Raw genomic sequence first — 21,567 nt, forward strand, 5'->3', positions numbered from 1 at the left:
TGTCCGTCACAGTCACCACACATCGAAGTCGGAGCAGACCACACACCTCGCCGGAGAGAGACACGCCTCCATTACAGATCTGTACGGTTCCAGCGACGATGACAGTGAACGACTCTTCGATGAATCCTGCACGACAAATTGGGCTTGGGCCATGTGATCTAGCTGAGTGTTCCCAAATTTAGTTGTTGATTATTTATCACGTATTTTAAATAATTAATTTAATTATACCATAAAATATCAACAGAGAATAATTGTTAAATATTTTAAAAGCTGATTTAATTTATTTTATATATATTTGAAAGATATTACATCAATCTAAAATATTTTAAATATAAAAAAAAATTTGGTCCAAATTTTATATAAATAGACATAAGGAAAGAAAAAAAAAGAATCTCAACAATTTTAATTTTTATCATCATCACATCTCTGACTTTCCTTATTCTCTCGTTTACTCATTTATAATGTACATCATTTCATCAATAGAGTATTAAGCTTATAGGTTAATTCGATCGTAATTTTATTATGGAGTGATGATAGATTAAAATAATTTCGTTGTTTTTTTATTATGGTTGACGTTTAAATTTATCTATATCTTTTGTTTCTAAATCAAATAAAGAGTAACAATTTTATATTTTAGTTAATTAGCGAGATGTTCAAATTTATATGCATGTAAATTGAATGGATTTTAAATTCAACTAATACTTTACATTGATTTAATTTAGAAGCTTTCGCATTATTACATGATTAAATAAGTTATTACCAATAATTCAGACTTTATTTTAATTAAAGGTAATCACTCTCTAACTAAAATTAGTAAAGACACTTTACTTTGATTGTTTTTATAATCCTTTATTTAATTTTTTTTTAAATTTAGTTTGTTGCCAAAACTCCATTATTAGCCACATTTATATTCGCATTTTGTATTTTAATTATTTTAGGTGCATTTTAGTTGGTAGATTTTTAGGCATAATAACATATTTTTGTATATCATAGTAATTAATTTCAATTGCATTAGGTTATATTTTTATTTTTGTTTTTTATTATTTGTATTTTGTTATTTTAATCATTTTACTAGTACAAAATCATTGTATAACATCGTTGTTTTTCGGACTTTCAGGTGGAATTCGAAGTCGGCGTCATACTAGAAGACGTTAAATTGACGTTGAACATAGAACAATTCGACGTTAAACAAATTAACGTTGAATTTTGTCAATATTCGACGTTAATCATTTTTTTTAATTAATTGTGATCCTTTTTTACAATTTTACGAGACTTGAAAAAGTAGAAAAACAACAAAGTTCATTTTTTAGTATTTTATAAAACATGAACTATGAACGTGCAATGTAGTATCAACCACAAACAATAATAATAAACAATAAACAAGTTCAATCAAACAACAACAACAACAAATTGGTTCAACCAAACAACAACAACAAACAAGTTCAACAAAAAAAATAACAAACAAGTTCAACAATTAAATTCTTCAAAACGAAAACAAAAACTAACCTTCAAAAGGTGGATTCGTCGAAATAAAGTGTTGTCACCAGTAAGAGAGAAATCATATTGCACCTATGAAGGACAAAAACACGAAAATAATCGGTCAAAACAACCGAAAATCATACATAAAGTAGTTAATTAACATGCATTTGTAACAAATGAAAGAAATATTACATGTGATAGTCGTCAAACTTCGTTCTAGAAAAGTTTGAGCAGAGAAGAGGATATCGCGCGCTAAGATAAAATGAATGAATTTTCAATCTCCCGCTCAAGTTTTTAGTGAATTCACTAACCTTTTAACGTCTTACGCTGGGATATTCAACGTTTTATATCTTTTTGAAGTCTAATTATAGGGAATTTAGCGTCATGCGTAAATACATTTTCATTTTGGCGACAAGCATTTTCGCAAAATTTACCCAATATAATAAATTGACGTCGAATTATAATTTTAAACGACGTCTAATAATTGCATTTATTTACAAAAATGTCACCGGTCATTTTTAACGTGATTCAATGGTTGGATGTTGAACGCGTGACGTTATACGTTGTTTTTGCACTAATGTTTGCTTTGGTTTTCATAAGAATCAAATTGTTTAAAAATTAATTTCATATACAAATAGGGTTAACTTTACCTATCTAAATTGTTAGCTATTGGCTTAGCAATACTGAGTTTATTATAGTTAAAGTAATATTAATTTGATAGCGTTAACAAAAACTTATCAGAAAATAAAAAAACTTATAAACTAAATCAATGAGTTTTATGTAGAGCTGTCAAAATGGGCCACCCGACCCGACCCGGCCCACCACAGGTTGGTCACTTAGTGAGTCAACCGAATCCAGCTCATTTATTAGCGAGCCAAAAAAATTCGAACCCGGCTCGATCCATCATGGGTTGGTGAGTAAACGGGTTGGCTCACTGACTCACTTAATTACAATTTTTTTAAAATAAAAAAATTACAAACTTTCTATAATACAAATTTAAACAAATTTCACTCCCAAATTTCACTAACATGGGTGTTTAATTAATTTTGAAAATAAGAAACCTAAATAATTTTTTCAAGCAAAAACAAAATAATAAATATTTTTTTTATAAAATTAAAATTAAATTTTAATAAAATAAAATTAGGTAGGAGGGTTGGTAGACCAACCCGGTCCACCACGGGTTCAACCCGCATGAACCGAGTTTAAACGAGTCGGGTTGAAATCTGACCCGCATAAAAAAAATATAATATTTTCTAACCCAACCCGACTCAAACCCATGGTGAGCCGGGTTAACTCGCGGATTGTGACCCATTTTGATAGCTTAGCTTCATGACCAAATTACAACAACCAATACTATTCGATTTTCCAGATAGCAAAATATATAATCATAATTTAACTGTGTTAAATTTGTTTGACTTGTCAAATAGAATTTCAATAAGACATTTTAAGTATTTATATTGTTTAACATGATCCACTTTATGAGAGTAAAATATCATTTAACATATTAAAAAATTTAACAATGTAAAATTATATTTATTTATTATTAAAATTTAAAAATCAAAATATATTAAAATTTGAAATAAAAATGAATGATAATTTCGTATCAAAGTTAGAAATTATAAACACGTTTAATCTTATAAAATTATACCTTTTAGATTTTCACAGAGACATAAGTATGTTATTGATTAGTTAGTTTTAGATTGAAAACTTTTTTTTTTCTGTCTAATATGAAAAAGAGAAGAAAAAGAATAGCTGCCTTTATTTTTTCGTGATAATCAAGAAATATTTTGCCACGGTGATTGTGGCAAAATCTCATTCAGGCACTACTGAACGCAATGAATGGTGAGACCCTTAACCACAATTGGCAAAGGGCACTGCCATATTTAAGTTCGTCTAGGTTACGAGACTGTGATGCAAGTTGCAACGTCCTCCATCTCCTACTCGTCCCAATTAACCCTTTACTTATCAATGTCTATATACACCAGCTTTTCTGTGCTGACACGTATGTGCTAACATAGTTACACGTGGTTTCTTATATACCTCTTTTTTTTAAAATTAATTTTATAATTTTATGGTGAAAATTACATAATCTATGTAATCTAGAAGATATATTTATCTAATATTTTTAATTTGAATGTAAGATATATTTTAGAAAGATTTTGACACTAACATAAAAATAATCTATTATGTTACTGAATTTATATCTAATATATATGAATCAGATTTGAAAAATGGAGGATGATATTTAAAAATTAAATAGACCTAAATGGAGAGAAAATTTCACTCACAACAAAAGTCCCTACATGAAGGTAGAAAGCCTTTCTCATGGATGGATGAAACCAGCATGGTAATGCATTTTAGGGTTTAAAAGTCTCTCATGATATTGCATTTATCATTTTCAAAATAACGTGGAAGAGAAGAAAAATTCCACTAAAAATAATTGACCTGGTTTTCCAATATAACAATTATCTACAGATATGAATTTATAATACGATTAGAAAACAATTTGAAAGAAAACATTTATTTTCCTAAGAAATAGCGTATATGATATATTTTTGCAATGGAAAATTTCTAATAAATGGGTTTCATGTTCCCCCATAAACATGTTTCAACGTAATAAATTCTCAATAGAAATATGCAAACCCTTTTCCATTTTGAATTAGCTCTTAATTACCAAGTTGTCCTTAGAGTTGATAAGTGAGGAAATGACGACATCATACATAAAAGAAATTGGATGAGGGCGATGTGGCGGTGGCGACAACATAATTTCATTGAGTGGTAGGGCAACATAAGAGCGGCACATGCTTTGGAACCCCACCACCACTGCATGTGCATGTTTCTACAATTCAATTCTGTCACTCTCACCAATGATCCAATCTTCTACGATTTGTTTTCTCCAGTCTGAACCCTTTCTTTCATCGGGAACTTCGTGGTTAACATTTGCTTAATGCAGGAACAAAGAAAACGATTGCACAGAGAGGTTCACACCTATAGTTTCCATTTCTGTATGCATATCATTAATACCAAAAGGAATCTACTTCATTCAAAATCTGTATACTTCACGAAATATATATATCATTTAAAACTACAAATTTATATATAACGAATATTAGTGATAAGTTTCTTAACACGTAATACATATTTGCGGTTAATTCAAGTATATATTAATGTTAATTATTTAAACTGAGTTATATAACCACTTTGCCATGCAATCTACATTTCATTTAATAAAGCACAGTTGTAACTTATCGTTCTGTTACATAGAAATTAATAACCTAGAATCTTTGTTTTGTATATACGACTTCAATAAAGCAAGTTTGTTTTTTAGCTCCTAAATTCTTTGCACTGCAAAATATTCTGTATAGCGATACATTAACATAACTTCATTTTCTAATTAAAAACTTAAGGAATAAAAACTTAAGGAATAATTGGATAATAAAAACTAATTTTTAGACAAATATACACACAACAGACATTAGAATCGAACTTAGCTCTACAAACATATGAAGAAAGGGTTCACTTATAAGGTTATACTTTCTTGGACTACTCCTAGACAACAACAAAAACTGTCATTGGGGGCTATGCTAAGTCATTGCTCAAGCTAGTTGCTTTCTAGATAAGAATGATAGTTCAAACCTATAATATTCAAGTCGTGTGAAAATATGGTTCGCTCAACGAATTACAAATTAGAGAACCTTGTTTTTAGGTCTTGTTATGCGAGAATGAAGTTGTTGGATAAGAATGTTGACCCTGATACAAAATGTGGGTATTTAATCATGTTTCTAAAAAGGTTTTAAGGGATTTCCTCATTTTGCACGAAGAAACACCTTGACTTCTTACGAGAGGCTTTTAGAGGCTGCTAAGGGTGTTGGGAAACTTCTCTTCTCCTTCTTAAGTCTCGTTCTTCATCCATATAGGTTTTACCCCTATTGGGTTGGAGAGGATAATGGGTTACAAAATTTGAGGTGGAGATGTGAATGGGATACGCAATTAGAGCATGGAGGAATTCTGAAAAACCTTGGGAGAGACATTACTTCTAGTTTGTGGTTGTAATATCTTCCCTATTCTTCAATTTTGTAAAATCATAGGTTTTTAACCTGATTAGTTATTTCTATATGTTGATATTAGATGTAAAATAATGAATTCTTGTATAAAATTGTGTTGTTAATATATATATATATATATATATATATATATATATATATATATATATATATATATAATTTTATTTTTATGTTTCCTTTTCCATAAAAGTTTAACCATAACATATTTATTTAATATACATTGTGAATCTTATATTTTCTTTGTTTATTTCTATTTCATCATTAAGGATAGAGTCACGAAGAAAATATAAAAATTTAAAACAAGATTATTGTTACAACATTTATACGTATTTTTTTTAAGATTTTATTTATGTGGATTGGCTCACATGTCCATATGGGCCAATCATTATACAAAACAAACCAACAAAACTAACATGTGATTCTTAAGTGGAACAGGTCAAAGTGACTTACTTTTTGTGGGTTAAAGGACAAGGCAAAATATGTGAAATAAACTAGTATAAATAGACTTTATTTTCACTAAGTCTTCGTTCTCAATTTTTTTTTTACCTTGGATGAAACTTAAAACTTTTGTGAACTAGTTTTAAAAATGCAATTATGAAAGACTCTACACAAAGAAACATTTCAATAGTATGTTAGTTTAGCACGCACAAAATAAAAATTTGAAAGAAAATTACTGTTACATGTATGTTAGTTTACCACGCACAAAATATATATTTTATAATTGTTTCTTCTTTCAACTCATGAGAATGTATCCACTAATAAAATTAAAATTAAAATCAACTAAATTTATATATAGATAAACTTCTAAAACTCTTGTGGCATATGAGACACCAAATTTTATTCTCTCTTTTTTCGAGACAATTTATCTTGGTTGACTCATCTCGACCTTTTTCATTTGAACAAATTCAATTTGACTTTTAGTCTAGGCTAACTTGACTCGACCTTCAGTCTGAACGTCTGTCTCGACATGCGACCTGTGTTAACCTTAAGCTTGGGTCTAATTGTTTCGACTTTCGACCCAAATCTAGTCTCGTCTCAATCTTTGGCCTAACCAATTAGTCACTATCTTTAGGCACGACCTACCTAGCTTGTCCTTTGTTCTAGATTGAATCAGCTTGACCTTCAACTCAAGTTGAAATTGTTTGACCTTTGACATGTGCCCGATCAGGTGAAGCTTTTGCATGTGATGAACTAACTCAACCTTTAGTCAGTTTCAAAGTTGTTCGACCTTTGACCTATATTGAATTAGCTTGACCTTTAGCCTGCACCGATTCGTCTTGACTTTCGACTCAACCAACTCATTTGGACCTTTTGCTCAATTGGCCCATCTCACTTTTGACTCAAACCAACTCGTCTCTCTTAAACTTCGACTGAGGCCAAATCAATTCAACTTTTAGCTCAGACTGACTCAACTGAGCCTTCAATTCGAGTCGACTTGAGGGATCCTTTAGCCTAAGCTAGCTCAACTCGATGTAACCTTTATGAGTGAAGTGAGAATGGAGTGAAAATGAGTGAGATTTCAAGATTCTTATAGTTTTTAGGGTATTTGAAATTCTTCTATTTTTTTCATTATTTGAAATTCTTCAAATAAATTAATTACTCTTCTAAATTACTTCATCCAAACACAACATAAGGAAGTTTGCATAAACTCATATATGAAAACAAATTGTCTAATGTATTTATGTTTAAATGTAGGCTATTTTGGTTAAATTATTTCTTTAAGAAAAACTAGAGATGAAAGATGTGACTTGGAGCCCTACACACACTTTTTGTAGTATTAAGTATTAAATGATATAGAGATGCACGATAAAAAAATATAAAGATATCAACATGAAGATGGAAGACATACATCTGGTTCAAATTCTTTATAAGTCTTATAGTGATCATAAGTGTTCTTTTTATGAGTTGTTAGAAAAACTTTGTACTCCTTAACATTTTGAAGTCTTTTTTAGTGAACTTAAATTGTACTCTTGTGTGAGAGGGGAAGATTAAAAGGGTTTAACTAAAAGTGGTTTGCGTACTCATGAGAATAAAAAGTGATATATATATATATATATATATATATATATATATATATATATATATGAGGGAACCAAGAGTGGCTTTGAACTAAGATTATAATTGATTAGTATAACCTCTAAAGCTATTTCTTAAAGGAAAACTAAATATAACCAAATAAGTTAGAGTGAAGTAGTATACAAATTTTGTGTTACTTGACCAGACTATCTAATCTAGGTTTGTGCAAGAAAGAGTCTCAAGCTCAATTCAATCTTTGTTTTTCTAGAACTAACTATTTTAAAAAGTGGTATCAGAGTCAGCACCAATTGTGAGTTTCCAACCAAAACAAGAGATTTGATCCAAGCAGACTCTGAGAAATATAATATGTAAAAACTAAAACTGATTACATATCTTGAGTCTATTAACTAAAACTTGTTGAATATCGTGGCAATGAAATTCCTTATTTACTTCATGATAAAGGAAAGATGTTACACTGAGTTAATTGAATGAAGGGCAAAGATATTCGTATCATTTGAAACTAAAGTCAAAGTCTGTTATGTGCCTTTCAAAAGAAGAAATTTATGATGTTCATTTATATATATCATAGCTTGCCTTAACTCATAAGGGTTTAAAGGAAATGAGATGTAACAAGCTAACTTCTTAAACATCAATATGAAATGTTTTCTATAGAAAGAAAATGAAACAATACAGTCGATGATTACTGACTACAAACTCTTCTTAATAGTCTACTCTATAAAGCAAGATCAATAATTATGATATCAGTGAAAAGGTGTTGTGGACTTGCATATGGAGGACTCAAGATACAACTCTTGGAACATTCAAGAATCTTGAAACGATGTCTAGAGGAGTTGGTAGACATTCTTATTTTTCATGTACGAGTTATTTTGGGAGGCAACGATAAAGCTAAAGGAAAAAGTCTTACTTTAAATTCAAATCAGAAGATCAAGAAATGGAGGTTATATCTGTTCAAAATCATCTTACAAACAAATCACAATTGTGCTTAACAAACATAACCGGTACAATGTTGTATCATACATGGTACACTGTTTGTGACACAATGAGGGATTAAGTAACTTAAGAATTATTGAAAATTCAAAACAAATTCAAATATTATTATGCGACCTATAATAAGTCAACAAAAGACTTTTATAACAATATTCAAGTCAAATAATAAATCTATCTGATATACAAATGAAAAAAAAACATGAAGAGATGAATCCTAACATAGCATGTCCTCACAAATACTATTTGGATCTGATGTCATAAGTGTTGTGTAACTCCTCCAATATGTACAAATTAAAAGAAAATTATTTTTAAAGAGCATAAGTTTCGTGATAAATACTATTCTTTTTGCTTTTTATAATGGTCTTTTATTAAAAAAGAAATTGTTGGGTTTATTTTTTATATTTCAAATTTTAAGATTATGCAATTTTTTCAGTAATAATCTTGTTTCTATTTTTATAGTGCATTAAACTTATTTGAACTTAAAGAAAAATCTAAACAAGGTAGATAATTTGGTTTAAATAAACTGCATTTAACATATAAAAGTAAAATGCTTTTTAAGTTGGTGAAAACAACCTTTATTATATAAAAAAGATGCAGCATAGTATTTCGTACATGTTGTATAGATACTCTTAAGAGAAAGATGACATGCTTGGCGTCCACGATACTATAAGCTGTATATATAGCCAGAAAAGATAGTATTGTTGGGTAGTAATTCAAAAGGAATATGAAATTTTTCCTTGTTTTTTTATCGGATCAGCTATATTATTAGAGTCATATGTCACTATTTTCTTTATTCAAATGTTCAAAACTTTAAATCTTTGATATTCAGTTTCATAATGTTGAAAGTTAGGTCACAGCACGAACATCGAGGAATTTAAAGTTGATGATTACAAAAGCAATCATCTTTGAATTTCTTTAGCATTTTTTTGTAAAAGAGGAAACGAATAATTTGATTTTAGATCATTGATCTTATTAAGAAAAATGTAATGAGGTCAAAACACTTTGATAAATTTATCACTTAACCTCAGCATCAATATATTTGGTTCCTTTCCGAAATCAATAGAAGCACAACTCCAATGGTTATAACCAACAAAATTCAATCATTACAGTCAGAACTCTTTATTAAAGTACTAGAATAGTTTGAGATGCAAAACACTCAAAAGGAGATAACTGGTTTCTATATTAGTCTTTACTTTCATGCTATTTTGTCACTCTTTCACAATCGTTATTGCATTTCTTGCAAAACAGCATAATCAAAGTGCTCTTATTCCCAAACCCAACTATCAATTTTCCCTCTTTTAGTTTCATTCTTAATTTGTATACATCATTTTAAACATCTCTTTTAGATTAATCAAACTTTTAATTAATCATCAAGTGATTTAAATTTTTTTTCTAATTCTTAAAAATTGTACTTAATCTAAAGATATAACCTCTCTATGTTTATCTTAGTAAAATTATTTTAATTTATAGTTTTATTCGCTAATGATCCCTTTCAGTTTTCGTGTGTAAGTAGTTGTTTTAAATGTTTCACATTATTTAAAGATATAATCGGATTACAAAAATCGTATTTTATATCACATTATTGAAACAAAAATAGCAATCACATTCATTAATAACAGAAATTAAACATTAACATATTAAAATAAAAATATTATAAATGCTCAATAACTTTTTTGAATAAAGAGTGAAATTAATATATCCAAGTTACTTGAAAGGTACGTAAACCTTATTAATTTTACGTGATACATATAATAAAATAATATTATTTAATGATGTAAAAGTTTTACTCGTTTGCCATATAGTTGTTTACCATATTTATTAAAATAAACAAAAATTAGTTGGAGTCTAGTGGACCCTAGCTCTCGAACATAGGCAATCGTGAAAGGGAAACAAGTTTGCCATCATGGGACCCACAGAGCGACCCAACACACACTTTCATTTCACTGTCACACACACCTCTCTATCTTCTTCCTTCTGTGCGTTTTGTTACATAAGAAAGAATTGGTTGGAGTCTATGATTATTTTCTCTCTCTTTGTTTATCAATGAAGAAAACACATACATGTATTAAATACCAATACCAAGAAGAAGCAACAGATGGATTATTTGATGTTGATACCGATGCCTGTGATCATCAACGACAACGTGGAACAATGATTCCACACGCCTTGCACAGTGTTGCCACCGCTCATTTTCACTTCTTAGCTCTCCTTCCAACCTATCTTCTTCTGCATTGAATTCCTCGCCCAATCAATCACCTTTCTATATTCCTCGGGATCTCCGAAGCCTGTTCCTCTCCCATTTTGCCGCCATAACATACCCACGTGGAGGATTTCCCTCTCCCCTTTGCCAAGATTTCTTATTTTTCACTCTTGGTTCTCTGGGTTGGTAAGTTCTTCAGAAAACTTTGAGATCGGTTCGCTGCGTATTATCTTTGTTGTTTGTTTTTTCTTGAAAAAACTTCATCCAGAGTTGAAAGGGAACTTTTTTATCATTGTGTTTGGTTCCTATGTTTCATTGAAAATGTGGGTTTTCTTAGTCCTGATTTTCCAGCAAGAGGGTGTTTGAGTTTTGTTTTACTTTTGGTTACTGCATCTTTTTCTTCTCAGCAGCCAAAAGGGAATTAAATTTCTGGTGTCATTCATAAATTTCGGTTCTGCTTCCAATTGTTGACTCATGCTGTGTCTTACTAAATTGGGTGCCCCATCGTTTTACAAATTAATTGGTTCTGATGTTATAGTCTAAGTTTTGCATAAGTATTAGCCTATGCTTACTTCTATGGTTGTGCTTTTGTTCTGATTTGGGTTCAAAACAGAGGTTATGCCTTGATATTGATGTGCATTTATGTGAAATTAATTAGCATTTAATTCGGAAGCATCGTATTCATAGGTTAATGTATGGAAATGAGTTCATTGTTGTTTTCTTGAGTACGGAGTGGTGGCTATTCATTGTTTATGTTCATTGAATTAAGACGTTGATATTTACAGTAAACTTAATAACTTCCCTTTCACGTAGCTTTCTGTCACAACTCCCAATTTATTCTTCTCAGCGTCAAAACCAAATTTCTATGTTTCAAGGAACAATTAGCTATTTGCGTTTGGTACCCAAAATATACTAAAAGAAAGAGCAATAACCCATTTTAAATGACGATTCTTTTCCCCTCCAATATCATTTAATTGCCGAATACCCTTTAATATGTGGTACGTCTATTGTATTATAAATTGTAATGTGTGATACATGTTATTCTGTTTATGAACACATGCCATTGTTGTGTTGCAAAATGTAATTTGAGGTCATTGTTGAACTGCTTTGGATGTCATCTAAGCTCCTTCTGGGAAATCCTTGCTCTGTGAATTTAATGTTTGCACCATTTTTTTTGGAATTCTTGTTTTTTTGTACAAATTGATCTAAATGTAAACATCTCCAGATCAAGTGGAGTAACTCCTCTGCAGCATGAGTATACGGGAGCAACTTCAGAGTGAAATCTTAGCGTATATTAAATCATATCATTGATCATCCTTCAGTATAATGAGTTGTTGAATCCCTCTGAAGAGATGGGGTTTGGTTTAACCCTTGGAAAGAAAAGCTCAAAACAGCAAAGCAGGTCAAAGTCATCAAAGGATGGTTCTAGTTTGCTCCAACCCAATACACCTCCAAGTGACTCACTTAAGTTAAAATCAAAGTCTATTGTTGGTCAAGCAAGCATTGATTCTGGTTATAAAGCAAAGCATGACATAGTAAGAAAGGTTCAGCACTTGGATAATGCAAAAGGAAGTTCAACTCCACCTGATGAACTTGTCAAGTACATGTCTAGTTTGCCTGGATTTCTCAAGCGTTCTGATGGAGGAGAAAGCATTCAAGGGAAGGCTTTAAATGTTGGGGTTCTTGATTGGTCTAAACTTGAAAAATGGAAGAGCAAGCAAACGCATACGAAGGCAGAAGCTAGCAATTTCACATCATTCAATAGCAGTGAAGAAGGATTACCAACGGCAGCCACCACATCATCTACCATTTCTGTTTGCCATAATAGAAAGCTTGATGGTAAAAAAGGTTTGGATTCTTCAAGAAACAAGGTATCTTATAAAGAAGACTTTGCTATAAACTCTAAAATGTCTGCTCAGAATGTCAAACAGTATCTACATTCTGAAATTAAAACAAAGACTATTGGAGAAGAGCTCGGAATGTCAATTACATCACTTCAAAGGGTGAAAGTTAATGGCTGTGATGAAATAACTTCAGCAGTTGGAAGCTCTGCATCTAAATCCAGGCATCATGGGATCCCAGTAGTTTCTAATGAAAATTCTAGTGGTAGGAATATTGAAGATGAGATGAGAATGCAGGGTTTGCATCCGCATAGCCTCAAGAAAAAGGAGAGAAATCTGAAGCCTAGTTCTGATAAGGGATTTTCATCATTAGAATCAAAAAATAAAGGTGTGTTATTTCGTTCTCAGAAGCAAACGAGTTCTAGCAGCAGTGAACTCAAGAACAAGATGAATCAGTGGCACGAATCAGATATTGATGCTGATCATAAACAAAGTCATAGGATGTCTGGTAATATTGTGTTGCTTCGTCCCAGAAAAATTCTGCAATTGAAGTCTGAAGACTGTTTTCAGAATTCTCAATCAAGAACCTCATCCGATGAAGACATTGCGGAATCAAGCCGGAGTAGTTTGTCATATATGTCAATTCAGGATGTTTACACTGAAGATTTACATTCTGAAATTCCACATTCTGTGGCCGAGCTTGTTTCCTCAGAAACACTGCAACAGAGTAATACTGATCTAGATATTGGTCGGTCTTCTGGTGTATATAAGAAAGCATCTTGCTCAAATAACACATTGAGTTTCCAATCTCAAGATACATGCATTGAAAAGGACGTGTTAGATAACAAGCTAAAAAATCAGTGTGCTTTCAGTAATGTGCTGGAATCACGGGACCATGAAATTCCTCAGCCGACACCTATGAATTCCTCATCTAGTCGTCGACTTAGCTTAAGCTTAAGTCGGATTGGGAGAAGTTTCAGTTTCAAGGAAGGTTCTATTCCAAAAGTTAGCTCCATGCATGTGAGTTCAAAGTCTGGTTCAGTGACACCAGAATCTTCTGTTTGTTTGGAAAACCATACCAAATATAAAGTAAAAGGCCATAACAGAACCAGGTCGAGCCCCTTGTTAAGGTTATTAGACCCCATATTAAAGCATAAGACATCAAGCATACACTATTCAGATGAACAGAGTGTGACATCAAAAGGAAACATAGATTCGATCAGCTTGAGGACAATTAATCTGCCTGATGAAAAGAGTAAGGAATCATCGTTCCAAGCTCTTTTGCAGTTAACTATAAGAAATGGAGTACCTCTGTTTAAATTTGTGATCAACAGTGAAAGAAAGGTTCTTGCCGCTACCACGAAGAGTTTAGCATTGCAGGAGAAGGATGATTTAGACTGCTATTTTACATTCTACGTTGTTAATGAAATGAAGAAAAAGAGTGGCAAATGGATGAGTCATTGGAGTAAAGAAAAAAACTGTGGATATGCCTACAATATGGTTGGTAAGATGAGGGTTTCTAGCTCTAAAATCGCTGAATCAAACAATGAGAAGTCCAAGAGAGAGGGAGTGGTGAAAGAATATGTCCTAATGGGAGTTGAAGTTGAGCAGCTAGATCGAGAAACACCACAGTTCTTCATGAGCAAGGAGCTTGCAGCTGTTGTTACCGAGACTCCTTGTGAAAAAATAAACCATGAAGGATGCCTAAAGTGCTTGGCAGATGAAAAATGTTTTTGCAGAGCACAAGAAAATGATATCTATGGCAGCATTAAAGTTATACTTCCTGGTGGAGTACATAGTTCACCAAACACTGGAAAACCTTCACCATTGATCCAAAGATGGAAGTTGGGGGGATCATGTGATTGTGGAGGTTGGGATGTTGGTTGCAAATTGCTTGTTCTCTCTAACCAAAACATGAGTTCAAATATTCCAAGGAGTTCAAAATCTTACCCAGAGAGATTTCATCTTTTTGTTCAGGTATGTTTTTACTTTTCTTCTTGTGGCCATGAGTATATGCAATTATATGTGTAATGGCAAGCGAATTAATATCATCCATGCCATAACTTTCAGGAAGGAGCTGAGGAAAACACTCCCATATTCACTTTGCTGCCATTGAAGGATGGATTGTATTCGGTGGAATACAGTTCAACTATCAATCATTTACAAGCATTCTTCGTTTCTGTGATAGTTTTAGGCAATCAGAAATTACAGAGTTCCTTGGAAATGAATAACATACAAGAAGCAATCGATAAGGGATTCAGTTCCAAGAACAACCATGAAGTTCAGGGTAAAGCAGCTTTATATTATAATCCAATTCCTCCATACTCCCCTGCTGACAGAGTTTAATTTCATAAAGTGAAGGCTTTTCCACCATCGTAGATAGCTGTTGTATATTATTATTACCACGAAGCTATATATCTCTCCATAAATACCTGTTGTGGCAGAAAATGTCATTCTCATTGTATTCTTGTGTTCACTGTACAACATCTTACAAAATACAACATGAATGAATAAGAATAGTATAGTATTCACTGTACATCTTCAAGAGCACTTCTATAAGAGGATCATATACTCATCAAAGTTGAGTTTCACAATCTAATAAAAATTACATTAGTAATTATATTCCCTCTAGCATGAACCTTTACACATTTGGTTGATGAGAAGGAAAGAAAAAGGAAAAAAAGTAATAAAGTGAATGGAAGTAAATAAGAAAAAGTGAAAACAAAGTTATTGGTAAGAAGAAAAAAATAGGTGGAGAATAATATGAATGAAAATAAATAAATAAATAATAGAGTAAAAAAAATTGTTTGGCACAAGAGAATGAGAAAAGAAATGTAAAAAAAAACTGAATAGATGAATAAAAAATGTGAAATTTGAATACAAATAGATTCATCGGATACAAAAAAGGAACAAAATTCAAATTAAAATTAAAAAAAAATACTCATATTTTATGACTTAGTTATCATCACATTGCAAATACTGTCATGAAAAATAATTTGCACATTTTAGCATTAAAATTTTATATTGTCTTACATTTTGCGGGTCTTATAAACTTCTAACAAAATGATAAGTTGTCACCAAAATAAATTCAGAAAATCAAAATAATAGTTTTATGAATCTTATTTTATTTTTTACTATTTTATCATTAAGTATTTGTATCAATTGAAATTATTAAATATCATTAAACAAAGAGAAAGCATTGCTCAACAGACGAATTCACATATTGATAAATCAATGGGATTCTGGTTTGGATAAGACTAACTTTTATTCTAGTCGGGCCATGAATTACTTCCTCAGACCAATTGGATTTCTTCTTGCACCTCCAAAATTTTTTGTAAATACTTGAACTACACTTTCGGTAAAGGTAAAAACTTTTTTTTCTCTCATGTAATTATTTCATACATCTCTTACTCTCACACTTTTTGTTAACCTAAATCTAGTCACACTCTCTCCTCTTTTCCTTTCGTTCATCACAATGTAATGTACCAAATTTGGAAAAATAAGGTTTCACTAGATTTTGAAATTGAATTATAGTATTTCCATATTTAAACTGTTAATTGAATTTAGAAATTTAATTAAAGATTTTATCAAATTTTAAAATCTAATTAAAAGTTTTATCCAATTTCAAAATATAATTAAAGATTTTACTAAATTTTAAAATTGGATAATTCTTTCCATGAAATTAATCATTTGCCTAAAATTTTGTCTCTTGTAGTTGTAGATGATGGCTCGTTCAAAGAAGGTGTGCATTGCGCTCTTTGATGAGCAGCTTGATGGATTTGTGTACTCAAATCAATTAATATATTCAACTTTTAATCAAATATATATTTTAATATTCATTTATTTCCAAATTAATTACTTTTCATTTCAGTAAAAATGAAATATTTATATAGATCAATAGTTTTGTTGGAGAAAATAAGGTATAAATTAATATTAGTTCGTACTTTAGATTTTGTAATCCCTAAGTTTACTTACTTACACAAAAGGTATGACTTCTAATTAGGATTAATAACGTCAGAGATGTGTTGGAAAATTTGATGGCAATATATAACGGTGAAGCAAGATGGGTCATCAAACTGCAATTCTATTCAAGAACACAAACTTAAACATGAGTTTTAAATATTAATAATTTTTAGTTTATAAATTGATATATAAATTAGTCGGTTTAGGGATTTTAAATAAATTCTTCAAAGCTATGTATACACATGTAATTATTTATATTTATTATTTCTCATTATAGTTGTTAGTGATATTCTAAAGTTGAACTTCACATTTGATATGAATTCAGTCTTTTCTCACCAACTAGTTTGTTTATTTTCCTTGTTATTTTGTCAATTAAGAAAATATTTCTTCCACGTTTAAACAAGAAAACAAACCCATTTACGCCGTTGAAAATATTAAAAAATATCCTAATAGAAAATAAGACGTTAATTAAATTTATTGATAGAAATTAATAGCTTGAGTTAAGCAGATTATTAAATATCGTAATAGGAATTACCTTATTTATTCTCCTAATGCCTTGTTTGGACCGTTTAGTCTGGATCTTGTCCTTATGTTTGATGGGTTTCTTCTCTTTGATGGCATGGTGGGGCACATGCGCATCATGCATTAAGTCATCGTCTATTGAGCTACTTGTTTTTGCTTTTGCTTTTTCCACAATTTTAAATGATGTGACTTCACTCAAGGATATCATCCTCAAAATAATAATCATCCTCTACTCAATCATTCTAACCCCTCAAACAAAACTTAAATACGATTTATAATCATCTTTTTCAAATATTGCTGTTTAATCAAAACTCTAATTTTACATTCATCACAACCTATATATAAATAAATTTGTATTGTGTAAATTATCAAAATAAATGCTTTACTATTTATCTATTATGAGTTTTTTTCAACTTATTAGACCAGATATGTTTTTTTTGTTTTATTTAATACCGTGATTATCTATGACCTAACACTATACTAAAATCGTTAAACAATCATCAATTTTGAAAACTAATTAGTTATTACATTGACCAAAAATATCTATAAATTAAAAATTAATTTTTATTATGAATAATAGATTATAATTAATTTTTTAATTAACCTCTAATATAAAAGTAAAGACTAATTTAAAATCATTAATAATAGATATAGTTAGAATATTAGTAATTAATATTAAATATTAATTTATATTTTAATTCGCAAATTAATTATAATTTTTCATTTTTTATAATGAAGACTATTTTAGATATTAATAAATTTGATGCTATATTTAAATTAGTTAATATAATAATTAATTATTTTTTATTTTAAAATTAGTTACTATTTAATAATTTTTTTTGTACTGTAATGAATTTTTGCATATTTTTTTGGTATTGTGACCGAGGTGTTAATTCATTAGTTCACTAATTTTTATTTGAGAATAACATTAAAAGTACTTAAAAAAGTATATCTAAATTTTATCTTTTTATTGATGTTAACTATGTGTTTTAATTGCTTAAATTTTGATAAAGTAGTACAGTTATCCATCTACAGTATAAAGTAAATCTTTACAGTCATCCAAAAATAACTATAAATTTAAAAATTTATAAACATAATATAGAAGACTCAAAACTATACACAAGGTTCTACTAAACTCAGTAAACTACTCGGCAACATCACCTCCATCCAATGGTTGCTCCAGAGAAATCTCTTCTCCTGCTGCTCACATCCAAAGGATGATCATTGCAAAAGAAGAACATCATAACATACAAAATACAAGCACACAACAGGGTAAGCTAGTTTAAACAAAGATTAATCATACACCAATTTATTTAACTTCATACAATCACACTATTCATTCACATCACATAACACTACACTGACTTTGACCATCCGGACTTAGAATGATTGTCGAGCTATGGCGGGTTGTGCACTCGTGGTGGCTTCTACTGCTTTGCAAAGCCATTGTCAATGGGTTTCACCCTACCACACTCACGAGGTTAGTCCGTTATCACTCACCTTGGGCCATACTAGAAGCACCCAAGACTAGAACCTCCTGCTACTCCTCACTACATGGATCAATCCTCTCTACTTGAGAATAAAAGACCATTGGAGTTTCAGGATAACCCCAAGACTAAGCTCCTGCATCCATTCTAAACTTACTTGAATCTCAACTAGAGATTTCACTTTGAATCACAACATAGGGCACCATCATGTCTCCTCTCCTTGAGGATCATGGAATTACGTCCATTAACCATACTTTGAACTTTACACTTTGAAATACAACATACATCACTAACCACTTATATTACATGATACAACTTCAACTTACTTCATACAACAATCAATGTTTCATTTAAAACAACTTAAGATCAAAAGAGAATTGAACTAGAACTGAACCCCTTGCACAACACACACCTCCGCATAGCGAAACCATAAGTTTCTCGCACAGCGACCCAACTCGCCATGCGAATCCTTAGACAGAGACCAACTCTTCATAACCACTCGCATAGTGATTAAACTCGCTATGGGAATAAACTGTGAAATGTATCAAACCTCAAACCCCTCGCATAGCGTCCCAACTCGCTATGCGAGAACCTCAGATAAAGACTCAGACTTCCTAAACACTCGCAGAGCGAGACCCACTCGCTGTTTGAATAAAATGAATAATAGTTCCAGATCCCCAACCAGTTGCATAGCGATTTGATTCGCTATGCGGATCGACAAACAGACATCAACCATCTCAATCCACTCCCACAGCGCACCCATCGCTATGCGAATGCCTTGGCAGAGAGCCCCTCGCCAAGGTGACTCGCTATGCGAATCCATTCGCACAACGAGTCTTCATAATCTGCATAACGAAATTCTGCAGAATTATGCAACTCATCCACCACTTAACAACTCTACTCAATTTTCCCAACTTCTAACACTCCTAAATCGTTGTATATGCTTAATTAGACTTGACTAAGTGATTCTAGACCTTCCTAACCTCAATCTAAAGCGTTTATGCATAAAATCCTATTCTAAAACCTTAATTTCCTCAACTTAGAGACCCAAATCCTAATTTACCACTTTGAACCTGATTTTAACCAATTTGATGATTCAAACAAGTCACATATGACCTATCTAAACTACCCCAGCAGCCTCTAACAACACTTGACCTCAAATACTCAAATTCATTACCTCACTTCCTCTAAATTGACTTTAAACAAGCACAATTCACTTCACTTCATACCTCATCACTACCACAACAGATTACTCACATCAACTACCTCCAACATGCACAATTACAACATTTATATTCATCCAAAACAATTCATCAACATCACACTACAGTTTCATAAATCCATCCTTTCAACACATTCAATTCACATTACCTTAAAACTAACAATTTAGTCCTAAACAGTAAAATACTACCACATTCAACATATATACAGGTCATACAACAATTTAATACAGTAGCTAGCTCCCCTTACCTCAAAGATAACAGTCCCGCTCACAGAGATATACCGACAATTGACTTGCAACGCAAGGAAACTCAACATAAACCTACAACTCACCAATTGGTGATAGAGAACAGCACTTAGAACCTAAATTGAGCTAGAAAATTGAAGGAAGAACTGCTAACCACATGCAAGACAGAAACGTTGCATGCTCACAGTCCAGTGAAGAACGGACAACAGTGGAAACCACTTACTAGCTGAAAAACACGAAATTGATTGGTCCAAAACGAAGCCTTCAATGTCAGGATCGCCTAGACACCTCCTGATTGTCGAACAGATAACTCAGCAGAGAGAGATTGTAGAAAGAAGTCAAAGAACTCTAAGGAATAGAGTTCTAGAGAGATGAAATGTTCTTAAAATAATGAGAAGTGTTTCTAAAATTCTATTTATATTATAAGATTATTTTAAAGTAAAATAATATATCTCATTATTTTAATACACTTATCTGCTCTATAACACTCTATTTTTCAGGTCTTACACATTCAAATTATTTATTTTTATAATTTGATTATGTAAAATAAATTTCTTTTCTAAAAGGCTAAAAATATTAGCTATCACAGGAAAAAAAAATTAGAAAAAATCACAACAACAAAAAAATCTTAAAATACCTCTAAATAATCCATCCTTATTTGTTTTTCAATTTATATTTTTATTGTTTTAGCTTATTAATGTTTTTAATCTTCAAATTTTGAAAGTAAATTTATTTTTTCTTTTAATGTAAAAAAAAAAAGAAAAAGAATTCTAGGAGTTTAAGTAAAACAAATTACTTTCATTGAAAGCATAAAATATAGTGAAAAATCATTATTAAAACTGCCAAAATAGAATTGTTGGAAAAAAATTCAGCCACCAAACTAAGTTGAATAAAAAAAAAGTTGTAGTCTAACTCGACTTGGATAACTTTTTATTCAGTTTATTTGCTCTTAAATCAAATCGACCTATCGGTTCAATCTATATCATAATAATTATATTTTTAAAAGCATAATTGTTTTTATCTCAGTCAATTATTATTTTGATACGAGACTATTAGATTATTATTCGATATAGAACTGTTAAATATGATATTAACTTTTAAGTATTGAATTTTATAAAGAATGATTAATCACTGTCAATGGATAAGGAATCAACGGTGGAATCACGTTGGAACATAAAATTTCATTACAGATTTATTTTTAAAAGATGTTTTAGAAAATAAAATAAAAATTAATTAAACTTTTTCTTTATACAGTAACCTTAAAATAAAAAATGTATAATTAAAATTATAAAACAATATGTAACAAAACTTAGTCATTACATATAATAAACATCACATTTGTTAACCAAATAATTAAAAATAGACATCACTTAATTATGACCCATGGGAATTAACATCATTAATAAGACAGTGATAGAATAATTTATTGTCGACCTTGGTTTGACTATTTTAAAATGAATTCAAGAAATATATATTTGATGTGAGGTTTTTTCTTTATAAATTTTTATTTTTTATATCC

The 21,567-nt window shown here is 30.8% G+C and overlaps 1 protein-coding gene across 2 annotated transcripts; it reads left to right on the top strand.

Annotated features, from left to right (window-relative positions):
• The first annotated feature begins 10,559 nt into the window (after window positions 1–10,559).
• On the top strand, window positions 10,560–15,144 carry LOC124827701 (uncharacterized). 2 transcript variants are annotated; one of them, XM_047300815.2, is made up of 3 exons: window positions 10,560–10,953; window positions 11,993–14,585; window positions 14,679–15,144. In XM_047300815.2, exons 2-3 carry the CDS (start codon window positions 12,120–12,122, stop codon window positions 14,952–14,954), a joined length of 2,742 nt encoding a protein of 913 aa, XP_047156771.1. In that variant the 5' UTR covers window positions 10,560–10,953; window positions 11,993–12,119; the 3' UTR covers window positions 14,955–15,144. The 2 variants fall into 2 exon arrangements, with proteins under 2 accessions (XP_047156771.1, XP_087947878.1); XM_088091752.1 differs by lacking the exon at window positions 10,560–10,953 and adding an exon at window positions 11,003–11,765.
• The last annotated feature ends 6,423 nt before the right edge of the window (window positions 15,145–21,567 follow it).

The sequence above is a fragment of the Vigna umbellata genome, chromosome 5 (genome assembly GCF_029865625.1).
Source record: "Vigna umbellata cultivar VRB3 chromosome 5, Vumbellata_1.0, whole genome shotgun sequence".
In the NCBI taxonomy this organism is placed as follows: Eukaryota; Viridiplantae; Streptophyta; class Magnoliopsida; order Fabales; family Fabaceae; genus Vigna; species Vigna umbellata.

Bases quoted from the DNA above. Each gene is read 5' to 3' on its own strand.
- LOC124827701 (XM_047300815.2), top strand. From the start codon at position 12,120: ATGGGGTTTGGTTTAACCCTTGGAAAGAAAAGCTCAAAACAGCAAAGC. The intron at 14,586-14,678 runs GTATGTTTTTAC...CATAACTTTCAG, and splicing joins GATTTCATCTTTTTGTTCAG to GAAGGAGCTGAGGAAAACAC.